A 16412-nucleotide genomic window follows, 5' to 3' on the forward strand; every position below is an offset into this window, starting at 1 on the left:
GGGGGTGGTGGCTCATGCCTGTAATCCCAGCACCTTGGGAGGCTGACGTAGGTGGATCACTTGAGGCCAAGAGTTCAAAACCAGTCTGGCCAACATGGTGAAACCCCGTCTCTACTAAAAATATAAAAATTAGCTGTGCGTGGTGGCATGTGCCTGTAGTCCCAGCTACTCAGGAGGATGAAGCAGGAGAATCACTTGAACCCAGGATGCAGAGGTTGCAGTGAGCTGAGATCACATCACTGCACTCCAGCCTGGGAGACAGCCCAAGGCTCTGTCCCAAAAAAACTAAAAACAAACAAAAAAACCAGAGAGAGTTGACCACCGAAAGATCTATACTAAAGGGAGTCAAGAGGACAACTCAGCAAGATGGCCAAATAGGAACAGCTCTGGTCTGCAGCTCCCAGTGAGACCAATGCAGAAGGTGAGTGATTTCTGCATTTCCAATTGAGGTGCCCAGTTCATCTCATTGGGACTGGTTAGACAGTGGGTGCAGCCCACAGACGGTGAGCAGAAGCAGGGTAGGGCATCGCCTCACCTGGGAAACACAAAGGATCAGGGAACTCCCTCCCCTAGTCAGGGGAAGCCGTGATGCACAGTGCCAGCAGGGACGGTATCTGGCCCAGATACTACACTTTTTTCACGGTTTTTAGAACCTTCAGACTAGGAGATTCCCTAGGGTGCCTACAGCACCAGGGCCCTAGGTTTCAAGCGCAAAACTGGGTGGCCGTTTGGGCAGACACTGAGCTAGCTTCAGGAGTTCTTTTTTGTACCCCAGTGGCACCTGGAACCCCAGGGAAACAAAACCGTTCACTCCACTGGAAAGGGGGCTGAAGCCAGGGAGCCAAGTGGTTTTGCTCAGTGGGTCCCACCTCCCTGGAGCCCAGAAAGCTAAGATCCACTAGCTTGAAATTCTCGCTGCCAGCACAGCAGTCTGAAGTCAACCTGGGATGCCTGAGCGTGGTGGGGGGAGGGGTGTCACCATTACTGAGGCTTGAGTAGGCGGTTTTCCCCTCACAGTGTAAACAAAGCCTCCAAGAAGTTTGAACTGAGCGGAGCCCACCACAGCGCAGCAAAGCCGCTATAGCCAGACTGCCTTTCTAGATTCTTCCTCTCTGGGCAGGGCATCTCTGAAAGAAAGGCAGCAGTTCCTGTCAGGGGCTTATAGATAAAACTCCCATCTCCCTAGGACAGAGCACCTGGGGAAGGAGTGGCTGTGGGCACAGCTTCAGCAGACTTAAATATTCCTGCCTGCCAGCTCTGAAGAAAGCAGCAGATCTCCCAACAGAGTGCTTGAGCTCTGCTAAGGGAAAGACTGCCTCCCCAAGTGGGTCCCTGACTCCTGTGCCTCCTCACTGGGAGACACCTCCCAGCAGGGGTCGGCAGGCACCTCATACAGGAGAGCCCCGGCTGGAATCTAGCAGGTGCCCATCTGGGACAAAGCATCCAGAGGAAAGAATAGGCAGCAATCTTTACTGTTCCGTAGCCTCTGATGGTGATACCCACGCAAACAGGGTCTGAAGTGGACTTCCAGCAAACTCCAGCAGACCCCTAGAAGAGAGGCCTGACTGTTAGAAGGAAAACTAACAAACAGAAAGCAATAATATCAACATCAACAAAAAGGACACCCACACAAAAATCCCATCCAAAGGTCATCAGCATCAAAGATCAAAGGTAGATAAATCCATGAAGATGAGGGAAAACCTGTGCAAAAATGCTGAAAATTCCAAAAACCAGAATGCCTCTTCTCCTCCAAAAGATCATAAGTCCTTGCCAGCAAAGGAACAAAAATGGACAGAGAATGAGTTTGATGAATTGACAGAAGAAGACTTCAGAAGGTGGGTAATAAAATCCTCCAAGCTAAAGGAGCATGTTCTAACCCAATGCAAGGAAGCTAAGAACCTTGATAAAAGATTACAGGAACTGCTAACTAGAATAACCAGTTTATAGAAGAACATAAATGACCTGATGGAGCTAAAAAACACAGCACAAGAACTTCGTGAAGCATACACAAGTATCAACAGCCGGATCGATCAAGTGGAGGAAAGGATATCAGAGACTGAAGATCAACTTAATGAAATAAAGCATGAAGGCAAGGTTAGAGAAAAAATAATGAAAAGGAATGAACAAAGCCTCCAAGAAATATGGGACTGTTTCCCAAACCTATGCTGGTGTACCTGAAAGTGATGAGGAGAATGGAACCAAGTTGGAAAACACACTTCAGGATATTATCCAGGAGAACTTCCCTAATCTAGCAAGACAGGCCAATATTCAAATTCAGGAAATACAGAGAACACCATTAAGATGCTCCTCAAGAAGAGCAACCCCAAGACACATAATCATCAGATTCACCAAGGTTCAAATGAAGAAAAAAATGTTAAGGGGCACCAGACAGAAAGATCAGGTTACCCTCAAAGGGAAACCCATCAGACTAACAGCAGATCTCTCTGCAGAAACCCTACAAGCCAGAAGAGAGTGGGGGCCAATATTCAACATTCTTAAAGAAAAGAATTTTCAACTCGGAATTTCATATCCAGCCAAACTAAGCTTCATAAGTGAAGGAGAAATAAAATCCTTTACAGATAAGCAAATGCTGAGGGATTTTTGTCACCACCAGGCCTGCCTTACAAGAGTTCCTGCAGGAACCACTAAATATGGGAAGGAAAAACTGGTACCAGCCACTGCAAAGAGATACCAATATATAAAGACCAACCATACTATGAAGAAACTATCAACTAATGTACAAAATAACCAGCTAGCATCATGATAACAGGATCAAATTCACACATAACAATATTAACCATAAATGTAAATGGGCTAAATGCCTCAATTAAAAGACAAAGGCTGGCAAATTGGATAAAGAGTCAAGACCCACCAGCGTGCTGAATTCAAGAGACCCATCTCATGTGCAAAGACACACACAGGCTCAAAATAAACGGATGGAGGAAGATTTACCAAGCAAATGGAAAGAAAAAAAAAAAGCAGGGGTTGCAATCCTAGTCTCTGATAAAACAGACTTTAAACCAACAAAGATCAAAAAAGACAAAGAAGGGAATTCCTTAAAGTTAAAGGGATCAATATAACAAGAAGAGCGAACTATCCTAAATATATATGCACCCAATACAGGAGCACCCAGATTCATAAAGCAAGTTCTTTGAGACCTACAAAGAGACTTACACTCCCACACAATAATAGTGGGATACTTTAACACCTCACTGTCAATATTAGATGGATCAATGCAACAGAAAATTAAGAAGGATATTCAGGACTTGAACTCAGCTATGGATCAAGTGGACCTAATAAACATCTACAGAACTCTCCACCCCAAATCAACAGAATATATATTCTTCTCAGTACCACATAGAACTTATTCTAAAATTGACCACGTAATTGGAAGTAAAACCTCCTCAGCAAATGTAAAAGAATGGAAATCATAACAGACAGTCTCTTAGACCACAGTGCAATCAAATTAGAACTCAGGATTAAGAAACTCACTCAAAACCGCACAACTACATGGAAGCTGAACAACCGGCTCCTGAAAGACTACTGAGCAAATAATAAAATAAAAGCAGAAATAAATAAGTTCTTTGAAACCAATGAGAACAAAGACACAACGTACCAGAATCTGTGGGACACAGCTAAAGCAGTGGTTAGAGGGAAATTTACAGCACTAAATGCCCACAGGACAAAGTAGGAAAGATCTAAAATTGACACCCTAACATCACAATTAAAACAAGTAGAGAATCAAGAGCAAACAAATTAAAAACCTAACAGAAAACAAGAGATAACTAAGATCAGAGCAGTACTGAAGGAGACAGAAACACGAGAAATCCTTCAAAAAAATCAGTGAATCCAGGAGCTGGTTTTTTGAAAAGACTAACAAAATAGACCACTAGCCAGACTAATAAAGAAGAAAACAGAGAATTAAATAGACACAATAAAAAATGATATAGGGGATATCACCACTGACCCCACAGAAATACAAACTACCATCAGAGAATACTATAAACACTTCCATGCAAATAAACTGGAAAATCTACAAGAAATGGATAGATCCCTGGACACATACACCCTCCCAGGACTAAACCAGGAAGAAGTCGAATCCCTGAATAGACCAATAACAAGTTCTGAAATTGAGGCAGTAATTAATAGCCTACCAACCAATAAAAGTCCAGGACCAGATGGATTCACAGCCGAATTCTACCAGAGGTACAAAGAGGAGCTGGTACCATTCCTTCTGAAACTATTCCAAACAATAGAAAAAGAGGGAATCCTCCCTAACTCATTTTATGAGGCCAGCATCATCCTGACACCAAAACCTAGCAGAGACACAAGAAAAATAGAAAATTGTAGGCCAACATCCCTGATGAACATCAATGCGAAAATCCTCAATAAAATACTGGTAAACCAAAACCAGCAGCACATCAAAAAGCTTATCTACCACGATCAAGTCAGCTTCATCCCTGGGATGCAAGGCTGATTCAACATATGCAAATCAATAAATGTAATCCATCACATAAACAGAACCAATGACAAAAACCACATGATTATCTCAATAGATGCAGAAAAGGCCTTCGATAACATTCAACACCGCTTCATGCTAAAACCACTCAATAAATTAGGTATTGATGGAACATATCTAAAAATAATAAGAGCAATTTATGGCAAACCCACAGCCAATATCATAATGAATTGGCAAAAGCTGGAAGCATTCCCTTTTAAAACTGGCACAAGACAAGGATACCCTCTCTCACCACTCCTATTCAACATAGTATTGGAAGTCTGGCCAGGGCAATCAGGTAAGAGAAAGAAATAAAAGGTATTCAAACAGGAAGAGAGGAAGTCAAATTGTCTCTGTTTGCAGATGACATGATTGTGTATTTAGATAACCCCATCGTCTCAGCCCAGAAACTCCTTAGGCTGATAAGCAGCTTCAGCAAAGTCTCAGGATACAAAATCAATGTGCAAAACTCCCAAGCATTCCTATACACCAAAAACAGAAAAACAAAGAGCAAATCATGAGTGAACTCCCATTCACAATTGCTACAAAGAGAAATAAAATACCTAGGAATACAACTTACAAGGGATGTGAAGGACTTCTTCACATTGTAGTTTCCTGAAGGAGAACTTTAAACCACTGTTCAAGGACATAAGAGAGGACACAAACAAATGGAAAAACATTCCACACTCATGGACAGGGAGAATCAATATCATGAAAATGGCCATACTGCCCAAAGTAATATATAAATTCAATGCTATTTCCATCAAGCTACCATTGACTTTCTTCACATAATTAGAAAAAAACTACTTTAAATTTCCTATGGAACAAAAAAAGAGCCTGTATAGCCAAGACAATCCTAAGCAAAAAGAAGAAAGCTGGAGGTATCAAGCTACCTGACTTCAAACTATAATACAAGGCTACAGTAAACAAAACAGCATGGTACTTGTACCAAAACAGATATATAGACCAATGGAACAGAACAGAGGCCTCAGAAATAATGCCACACATCTACAACCATCTGATCTATGACAAAGCTGACAAAAACAAGCAATGGGGAAAGGATTCCCTATTTCCTAAATGTTTGGAAAACTGGCTGGCCATATGCAGAAAGCTGAAACTGGACCCCTTCCTTACACCTTATACAAAAAATTAACTCAAGATGGATTAAAGACTTAAACGTAAGACCTAAAATCATAAAAATGCTAGAAGAAAACCTAGGTGATACCATTCAGGACATAGGCACGGGCAAAGACTTCATGACTAAAACACCAAAAGCAATGGCAACAAAAGCCAAAATGGACAAATGGGATCTAATGAAACTAAAGAGCTTTGGCACAGCAAAAGAAACTATCATCAGCGTGAACAGGCAACCTACAGAATGGGAGAAAATATTTTGCAATCTATCCATCTGACAAAGGGCTAATATCCAGAATCTACAAGGAACTTAAACAAATTTAAAAGAAAAAAAAAACTCATTAAAAAGTGGGCAAAGGATACGAACAGACACTTCTCAAAAGAAGACATTTATGTGGCCAAAAAACATATGAAAAAAAGCTCATCATCACTGGTCATTAGAGAAATGAAAATCAAAACCACAATGAGATACCACCATCTCATGCCAGTTAGAATGGCGATCATTAAAAAGTCAGGAAACAACAGATGCTGGAGAAGATGTGGAGAAATAGGAATGCTTTTACACTGTTGGTGGAGTGTAAATTAGTACAACCATTGTGGAAGACAGTGTGGTGATTCTCAAGGATCTAGAACCAGAAATATCATTTGACCCAGGAATCCTATTACTGGGTATATATCCAGAGGATTATAAATCATTCTACTATAAAGACACAAGCACACATATGTTTATTGCAGTATTATTTACAATAGCAAAGTCATGGAACCAACCCAAATGCCCATCAATGATAGACTGGATAAAGAAAATGTGGCACATATACACCATGGAATACTATGCAGCCATAAAAAGAATGAGTTCATGTTCTTTGCAGGGAGATGGATGAAGCTGGAAACCATCATTCTCCGAAAATTAACACAAGAACAGAAAACCAAACACCACATGTTCTCATAAGTGGGAGTTGAACAATGAGAACACATGGACACAGGGAGGGGAACATCACACAGTGGGGCCTGTTGGGGGGTGGGGGGCAAGGGGAGGGATAGCATTAGGAGAAATACCTAATGTAGATGACAGGTTGATGGGTGCAGCAAACCACCATGGCACATGTATACCTATGTAACAAACCTGAACGTTTTGCACCTGTATCCCAGAACTTATAGTATAATAATAAAAAAAATCTAAGAACTATATTTCAGGATGTAAAATAATAACTTTAGAAGGAAAATTTGAGATACAAAAAAAATGCAGAGCTAAGCATTGCATATACAAAATAATACTTTTAGTATCAGAGGTTGTAAAAAACGATTAAAAAATAATACTTTAAAGTCTAATTTGTGTGTTAAAAAGAAATGTGACTAACTATTGGACTATCATAGCATGTAAATTAGAAGCTGGGACAGAGGGATTAGAAAACCTCAAAGAATCTACTGATAAATATTCGAAACAAATAAGGAGTTTAGCGAATTAGTTAGATATGTAATCAATGATCAAAAATATCAACTGCATTCCTATACACCTATAACAACCAGTTAAATATATATCCTAGATATGTTCAAAAATATCAATGCAGCACTGTTTGTAAATAACAAAAAACTGGAAACAAAGTATCTGTCAATAACAGAATGAATACTGTGTGGCTTATTCATAAGATGGAATCCTATATAGCAGTAAGAATTAATATATCATGGCTACATGCAGCAACATAGATAAAATCACCAGTGGTCGGACACGTTGGCTCACACCTGTAATCCCAGCACTTTGGGAGGCTGAGGCAGGTAGATCACGAGGTCAAGAGGTCGAGACCATCCTTGCCAACATGGTGAAACCCGGTCTCTACTAAAAATACGGAAATTAGCCAGGCACGGTGGCGCATGCCTGCAGTCCCAGCTACCTGGGACGCTGAGGCAGGAGAATTGCTTAAACCTGGGAGGTGGAGGCTGCAGTAAGCCGAGATCATGCCACTGTACTACAGCCTGGGTGACAGAGCAAGACTCTGTCTCAAAAATAAAATAAAATAAAATAAACAGCATAAGGTTGAGCGAGAAAGAATAGGGCACTGCAAAAAAAGAAAACAAAACAAAAACAAAAACATGCAATATAATTCCTTGTATATCAAATTCAAAACCTTTAAAAACTGAGCAATATATTGTTTAAGGATACAAATAAATGTGGTAATGGAAATCAGGGGAATGATAACACAAGATTGAAGACAGTTGTTGCCTCTGTGAAAGGAGAGAATAGAATGAGACTGAGAGGTACTCCACTCAGACGACTTCAAAGGTAATGGTAATATACTTTTTCTTAAACTTGATATTGAGTATATGAGTATTTGTTGTTTCATTATTATTTATACTTTACATGTATTTTACTGATACTTATATCTATTCACTGTTTAATAAAAACAAGTATGAAACAAAGTAAGGAAATAAATATAAATTCAGGATTCAGGGAAGTAGTTGCTGGGGTACAGGAATGAGCACGGCATAAGGGGAATGAATGCGTTTAAAAACTGGGACATAGGAAACCTCTATGTGGTCTTAAATAGTGGTACTGAAATGTTCTACTTCTTGGGGGATGAGTCCATATGTCTGTTGTATTCTTTTGCTTAATAATTTGCTTGTATGTCAAATATACACTTTTGTATATATTAAATAATTCATAATAAAAAAATTTCAAGGCCATTCAGGTCTAGCAGTACCATTCAACTCACCAGAATGCATCTCACTGTGTGAACAGCACTTGGATCTTTATGGTTGGCTGCCCAGTGAAGTGGGATCTTGCCTTCAACATCAGGAATCCCAATGTTAGAATCATGCTTGATGAGCAGCTTCACATGCTCAGGGTTATTGTAGTAGGCACTCCAATGCAGAGCTGTTTGCTGCAAAATCGAGAGGTTCTCGAAATAACAACAGTAACAACTAACTTTCCCCAATCTTTTATTGTGGGACAGGCACTGTTATAAGAGTTTTATACAGTAGTTGCCCTGTATCTTTGTTTTCACTTTTCATGATTTCAGGTCTCTGTGTTCAACCGAAGTCTAAAAATATTAAATAGAACATTCCAGAAATAAACAATTCATAAGTTTTAAATTGTGTGCCATTCTAAATAACATGTTGAAATAGTGCTTCATCCCACCCCATCCTACCTGGGACACAAATCCTTCCTTTGTTCAGCATATCCCCACTGTAGACATTCCCTGCCAGTTAGTCACCTAGCAGCCAACTCAGTTATCCCATTCATTGTCACAATATTAGATTCACAGTGCTTGTGTTCAAGTCATCCTTCTTTTACTTAATGGCCCCAAAGCTCAAAATTATTGATACTGGTGATTCAGATATGCCAAAGAGCAGCTATGAAGTGTTTCCTTTAAGTGAAAAGGTGAAAGCTCTCAACTTAATAAGAAAAAATTGTTTGTTGAGTTTGCTAAGCTCTACCGTAAGAACAATTCTATCTGTGAAACTGTAAAGAAGGAAGAAGAAACTCATGCTGGTTTTGCTGTTGCATACCAAACTGCAAAAATTATGGCCATAGTGCCTGATAAGTGCTTAGTTAAGACGGAAAAAGTACTAAATTTGTGGGTAGAAGATATGAACAGAAATGTGTTCCTATTGACGGCAATTGGGTTTGACACTATCCGCAGTTTCAAGTGTCCATTGGAGGTGTTGGAATATATTTCCTTTGAACAAGGGAGACTATTTTCTATTTAACTGCATGCAGTCATCTTACTATCTCTGGGAGACAAGCATGTTTTTAAATTTGCATGTGATTGATGAGGAAACAGCACACGGAACCTAAGTAATCTGCTCTGGGACACAAAGGAAGTAAGTGGCTGAACTGAGATTTTAACCCAGGCAGTCTGACTCCAGAATCTGACCTCTTAGGCATGACAGTTATTTAGTTCATCCGGTACTGATAACACTGAGAAAGAGAAAGCGGCCCAGTCATTTATAAATAATCATCAACAAAGTAAGTGATGATCTTGATAATGCACATCTGGTTATCACCAAGGACCTTAAGAACTCGATAGGATGTTTCGAATTTTAATATCTATAAAAAAATCCATGCATAGGAAATTCATGCATCTGGAACCCATTCCATGTATCAGTAGACAAATTTTAATTTAACTATAATTTTAGAGGATAAATTATTAGACCCAGTTATTGATGAAAAGATACATTTTGAAAATACAGCAGCACTTGCTTTAGTCAACCTAAATAACAGAGTCTCTCTAAAAGAAAATAATGTTTGGCTGGGCGCAGTGGCTCATGCCTGTAATCCCGGCACTTTGGGAGATCGAGGCGGGTGGATCACTTGAGGTCAGGAGTTCGAGACCAGCCTGGTCAACATGGTGAAACCCCATCTCTACTAAAAATACAAAAATTAGTTGGGCCTGGTGGCGCATGCCTGTAATCCCAGCTACTTGGGAGGCTGAAGCATGAGAATCGCTTGAACCTGGGAGGTGGAGGTTTCAGTGAGCCAAGATCACACCACTGCACGCCAGCCTGGGCGATAGAGTGAGACTCTGTCTCAAAAAAAAAAAAAAAAAGAAAGAAAGAAAATAATGTTTATTTGGTATCTGGTAGTAGGGCATTGCTAAACTATGTGTACTCAAGTAAAGGAAGACAAAAGTTTTTAAAAGAAAAATGAGCAGGATTACGTAATTGTTTTCAAATGATGATCCTTGGCTACAAAGATCGATAACAAAGATAATGCCAGTGCAAGGTTGGACAGGCAGTTGCTGGGCAAATGTCTTTGAAGAAGTAATTTTTGTGTAAGGTTATGATGGCCTTTGTGCGAGGCTGTGGTTTTTGCACAGTCTGTGATTTTTTTTTTTTTTTAATCAGGCTTACAAGCACAAGAATCCTCTCTTCATGGCCTTCCCTGGCTCTGTCAGGTTTTGTTGTTGTTGTTTTAAACAGAAACAACTCCATTTTGATTTTGACAATGTTCACACTTTATTTCAGATAAAAGTTGAAAATGATCGTCTTGAACTTGTTGAAGTTGCTTTAAAATCTCTTCTGCTGTTCTCGTCAACATAATTCTATAAGACTGGCTTCCCTATTAGGATAATTATTAAGAAAAAATGTAAGAACTCTTTAAATATGTATTAGCCCTCGTGAGTAGCATTGTCAGCAATCCAATCTACAATTAGATAATTTAATGAGCAGGAACCAAGCTCATCTGTCACATTAAAAACTTTAGAAACTGACATACATGGTATTCCTTCAAGGTGTACCTATAGGCATTTAATATGAACACTCACTATTTAACTTATTACTTTTGCTTACTAACAACTGCAGATTTTTAAAAAGCCACAAGTATAATAGCACTTACTAATTACCTATAACCACATCTTCAATAAACAACACGTAATTCCTTTCTTTTCCTATGTTATACTTGTTCTGATTCTATTTACTGAAATGTAATACTATGCTGAACCTAACAGTAATCCTATTACCCTTTTTCCATACATACAAAAATTGAGGCACAGAGGAGTTAAGCAATTTGCTCAAGGACACAGAACAAGTTAAGTAGTGGATTCTGGGTTGAAACCCAGGAAGGCTGATACCAAAGCGTAGGCCACTAAACCACTAAGCATTTAGGACATTGCCATGGGCATTTGGCCATCATGAGTCTAACCACCTATAGTAACTATTACGACTCCCTGTCAAATATTGGGTTTTGGAGTTAAGACAGGACTGACTTTTTTTTTTTTTTTTTTTTTTTTGAGACAGTCTCACTCTGTCACCCAGGCTGGAGTTCAGTGGCACTATCTGGGCTCACTGAAACCTCTGCCTCCCAGTTTCAAGCGATTCTCATGCCTCAGCTTCCTGAGTAGCTGGGATTACAAGCGCATGCCAACATGCCCGGCTAATTTTTGTAGTTTTAGTAGAGATGAGGTTTCACTATGTTGGCCAGGCCAGTCTTGAACCCCTGACCTCAGCTGATCCACTTGCCTCGGCCTCCCAAAGTGCTGGGATTACAGGCATGAGCCAATGCGCACGGCCGACAAGACTAGATTTGAATTCTAGTTCTGCCACTTGCATCTTGGGCAAACTTTTAATCTTCCTGAGCTTCAGTTTTTCCATCTGTAAAAAGATGATACTACCTAACACACATGGTTGCTGAGAGGATAAAATGACAGAATTTAAGTGAAATACTTCCCTGAGATGTATGGAGATTTGGAATTGTTCTACCATGTATATATGCGGTAATTCAGGCCTTCTTCCTTGAAATTTCACATCATAAAAGGAAGCATTTGCTTTCTGGTCTTATTAGTCTTTGATTTTGAGTATCCATTACCTTGTTTTTATCCTGTGTATCCACTTCTCCTGGTGCCATAAACTTCAGCAGAAGTGCCAAACACTTAGGGCTCCTGTGCCGGGTGGTCAAGTGCAAAGGAGTCATCTCTTCCAGATCCTTTTGCATCCAGTTTGCTCTGCGTGTAAGTAAGAGTTTCATGAAACGATAATTTCCCTAAATAAAAAACAAGAGATGATAAGAAAAAAATGTACTATGGGGTCAAAATTTTTTTTAATTTTAAAATGTTTTAAGTATGTTAATTATTCTCCTAGAGTAATAACATTCAGAGAAATTAATAAGGAAAAATGCTTGTAATTCCACTATACTGAGATATCAATTGTTTTATTTTTTCATGTTTCCTTCCAAGAACTTTCTACATGAATATAATTTACATAGTGGCTGGCCAATATTTTATTGCAAATAAAAGCAACATGTTTTATTTAACCAGTCTATTATTGTTAGATATCTAGAATGTTTCTAATATTTTCTTTTGTAGAAAATGCTTCACCGTACATCTTTTTTCACATTTTTTTCTTAATTTTTTCACAAGAATAAATTATCAGGAACCAAATTGTTGGGTCAAAGACGTTTGCACATTTTACAGTGTTTGGTGTATTTTCCAAATTGCTATCTAACAGCAGCAATGTGTAGGTGTATTAGTTTCAGCACATTTTGACCAACATAGTACCTATTATTTATACTCAAAGTGTAATAATGCGAAATAAGCAGAGATGTTAAATCCCAATTTACAGGTGAGGAAACTGAGATTCAAAGTAGTTAAATGTCTTGTTCAGGACCTCTGGTTAATAAGGTATGGATGATTAGTTTTCTTAAAGAAAGCTATTTATGGGTACAACTAAGGTAGAGGCAGCTTATTCAAAGTTTGGATCCCAGGGCCGGGCGTGGTGGCTCACATCTGCAACCCCAGCACTTTGGGAGGCCGAGGCAGGTGGATCACGAGGTCAGGAGATTGAGACCATCCTGGCCAACACGGTGAAACCCCATCTCTACGAAAAATTAGCCGGGCGTGGTGGTGGGCGCCTGTAGTCCCAGTTACTCGGGAGGCTGAGGCAGCAGAATGGCGTGAACCTGGGAGGCGGAGCTTGCAGTGAGCCGAGATCGTGCCACTGCACTCCAGGCTGGGCAACAGAGTGAGACTCCGTCTCAAAAAAAAAAAAAAAAAAAAAAACCAAGTTTGGATCCCAGACTCAAACGGTCACCTAAATGCCAACTCAGAAGTCATGGTAGGCCCACCCACTTGCAGGCGGTACTCTCCAAGTCAGTTAAATCCTCCAGTCTGGTAGAATCAACCCACCTCAAGAAAGAAGCAGGCCGGGTGCGGTGGCTCATGCCTGTAATCCCAGCACTTTGGGAGGCTGAGGTGGGGGGATCACGAGGTCAGGAGTTCTAGACCAGCCTGGCCAACATGGTGAAACCCCGTCTCTACTAAAAATACAAAAATTAGCCAGGTGTGGTGGCAGGCGCCTGTAATCCCAGCTACTCGGGAGGCTGAGGCAGAGACTTGCTTGAACCAGGGAGGCAGAGGTTGCAGTGAGCAGAGATCGCACCACTGCACTCTAACCTGGGTGACAGAGCCGGACTCCACTTCAAAAAAAAAAGGGAAAGAAGCTTAGTTACAAGGGCCACAGCAAGAGTGTTAATGAGCCAGGCCAACCATTACATAGTAAGTCTGTGTAACATGGGAGCTTTGAACAAAATAAGACTCTAAAAATTGTTCTTCCGGGCTCTTTTCTCAGATCTATTTCCTCATTTTTACTTCCAGTTGGAGGTTTCTATGTGCTTGGTACCTCAGATATTTCAAGGTCAGTGTGACCAAACAGTATTGCCTGATCAGGTTCTCAGCCTACTTCGTGCCTATTTATCTCTCCCTATTCAGAGGATAATGGCAGGCAGGATTATTTGTCCATTTGTCATCCTTAACCTTGTTAGAAGTGGGCCCTTTTAGCATGATAATGCATTGATGTTCTCCTATGAGGGACTATCAATATTAGTAAGGAATACATTTTTTAATCAAGCAGACCACCTACTGTGAAGAATGTGCAGCTCTACAGCAAGCTTGTCCAAACCGCGGCACCCGGCTTGCACGTGGCCCAGGATGGCTTTGAATGTGGCCCAACAAAATTCTTAAACTTTCTTAAAACATTATGAGATTTTTTTGCCTGTTTTTTTTTGTTTTTTTTTTTTTGCTTATCAGTTATTGTTAGTGCTATTTTATGTATGGCCGAAGACAATTCTTCTTCTTCCAGTGTGGCCCAGGGAAGCCAAAAGATTGGACATCCCTGCTGTAAGGCAAGGTTACTAGAGTGACAGTGAGGTGCAGAAGGACGAATGAGAACTAACTGCTTGCCCACAGGGGCAGAGATAGGATTGACTCAGTCCACCACAGGGGCAGAGATAAGAGAAGATAAGAAAGACCATGGCTAGGAAAGAGGATCTGTAGACTGTCTATATTAGATGGGAAGACTTGGAATAGGTGGAAAAGCCAACGGACTCTGCTGGATATTTCCTCTCAGAGAGGTTTCCCTTGAGGACCCTAAATAGAACTTACTTGTTATTCTTTATTCTAGTACCTATTCATTTCTTTCATAGTACTTTTCTCAGTTTGCAATTACATATATATTTGTTTGTTTCTCTTCAGTGTGAGCTCCCTCACAAACTGTAAGCTCCATGAAAGCAGAGACCATGTTTTATTGATCCCTGTGCTCAGCATAGTTCCTGGCACAGAATAGGTGCCTAATAAATATTACTTGAAGAAATGAGTAAATAAGAAGAAATGAAATATCTTCTAGAGGTTTTTGTTTTCATTTAAAAATTCTTATTTACAAGCCTGGGAGTGGTGGCTCATGCCTGTAATTCTAGCACTTTGGGTGGCCGAGACGGGCAGATCACTTGAGGTCAGGAGTTCGAGACCAGGCTGGCCAATATAGTGAAACTCTGTGTCTACTAAAAATACAAAAAAAATCAGCCGGGCGTGGCGGTGCAAGCCTGTGGTTCCAGCTACTCGGGAGGGTGAGGCATGAAAATCCTTGAACCCAGGAAGCGGAGGCTCCAGTAAGCTGAGATTGCACCACTGCACTCCAGCCTGGGTGACACAGTGAGACTCTGTCTCAAAAAAAAATTAAAAATAAATAAATAAATAAATGATAAAAATTCTTATTTACAGTTGCTATATTAGATCATAACAGTTAAGAATCTTAATTCTCAAATACCTGGTATTTGGTTATTCTTACTTTTTAATGTTTCATTTTTCTGAGCTTCATTAATAGTGTACATCATTTATCTGGACTTGTCATTTCATTTGATGTCAGTTCTTGAGAAGGAAGATGCTAAAATTTCCTCAAGAGGGCACCCTGCTCTAAATTTCTTGCCATCTTTTCTTTGGGAAAAAAAAAAAAAAAAAAAGTTTGCCCAGGAAAAACAAATCTGTATGACACTTCATACCGAAAAATAAAGTTTGACCTTTCTGAACATAACACTTCAAATATTACAGAATAATTCATCATGACCTTTAAAGATATTCAATCAGACAGTCATTTTGATTGGAAATTAGAGGAAAAGGGAAGGAGAAGAAGGAAACTAGTATATGTTGGTGGGGGTAACTACTGAGCTATAGACACAGTGCTTGGCATATTTACACTTTACATTATTCTGAGGACTCTACCCTCACAAGACACAGTGCAACTCAGTAATGATATTTACTCATTCATTCATTCAACAAATATTCATTGAGCCTTGTTATGAAGCAGGTAACAGTACAATGCTCGTACTTTGTTTTACGTATTACAAAGCTCTTTGACATAATTTCATCTTTGTTTCTCACAGAAGTATCATCAAACATTTTCACAGATTAAATAAATTATCCTCCTGTGCCTCTATTTTCTCATATATAAAACAGGGGTAATAATGGTACCTGAAGTTATTATGCATATGAAATGAGAAAAATGATATTTATAAAAGTTCTTAGAACAGTGAACAAAGCAAATGCTCAGTAGATGTTTGCTATTATTATAAATAGTTTTCCAGTGTGTAGTATTCAACAAAACATGGATGGTCAGGTAGAACCAAGAATGGCCCAAGATAAAGGGCATGCAGACAGAAAGATCTGATTGTAATATACACAGTTCAGCTAGTGATTAAGAACCAAGATTAGGAAAAGGTAAAAGTAAAAATAGTTAGAATGTTATAAATAGAGTAGTCCCCCTTTATCTCCTGGGGATACATTCCAAGATCCCCAGTGAATATCTGAAACTGCAGATAGCACCAAACCCTCTATATATACTATTTTTTTCATATACACACATATCTATGGTAAAGTTTAATTTATAAATTAGGCACAGTAAAAGATTAACAATAACTAATAATAAAATAGAACAATTATAATAATATAGTGTATGAAAAGTTATGTGAATGTGGTCTCTCTCTCTCAAAATACCTTAGTATTTTTAGATCATGGTTGAC

At 39.5% G+C, this 16412-nt stretch overlaps 1 protein-coding gene across 9 annotated transcripts in view; it reads right to left on the bottom strand.

Moving 5' to 3' along the window:
- INVS (inversin) overlaps positions 1–16412 on the bottom strand; it is a 211836-nt gene that overhangs the window by 65359 nt on the left and 130065 nt on the right. For all 9 annotated transcript variants that reach the window (XR_004673400.2, XM_003820637.7, XM_008974082.6 and 6 more), the window contains 2 exons: positions 11934–12107; positions 8341–8508 (listed from right to left, as the gene is read on the bottom strand). Coding sequence is in view for 8 of the 9 variants with exons in the window: in XM_003820637.7 (XP_003820685.2) it covers positions 8341–8508; positions 11934–12107 (342 nt within the window). In the remaining variant the exon portion in view is untranslated. The remainder of the gene's footprint in view (positions 1–8340; positions 8509–11933; positions 12108–16412) is intronic.

Source organism: Pan paniscus, chromosome 11 (genome assembly GCF_029289425.2).
Source record: "Pan paniscus chromosome 11, NHGRI_mPanPan1-v2.0_pri, whole genome shotgun sequence".
NCBI lineage: Eukaryota > Metazoa > Chordata > Mammalia > Primates > Hominidae > Pan > Pan paniscus.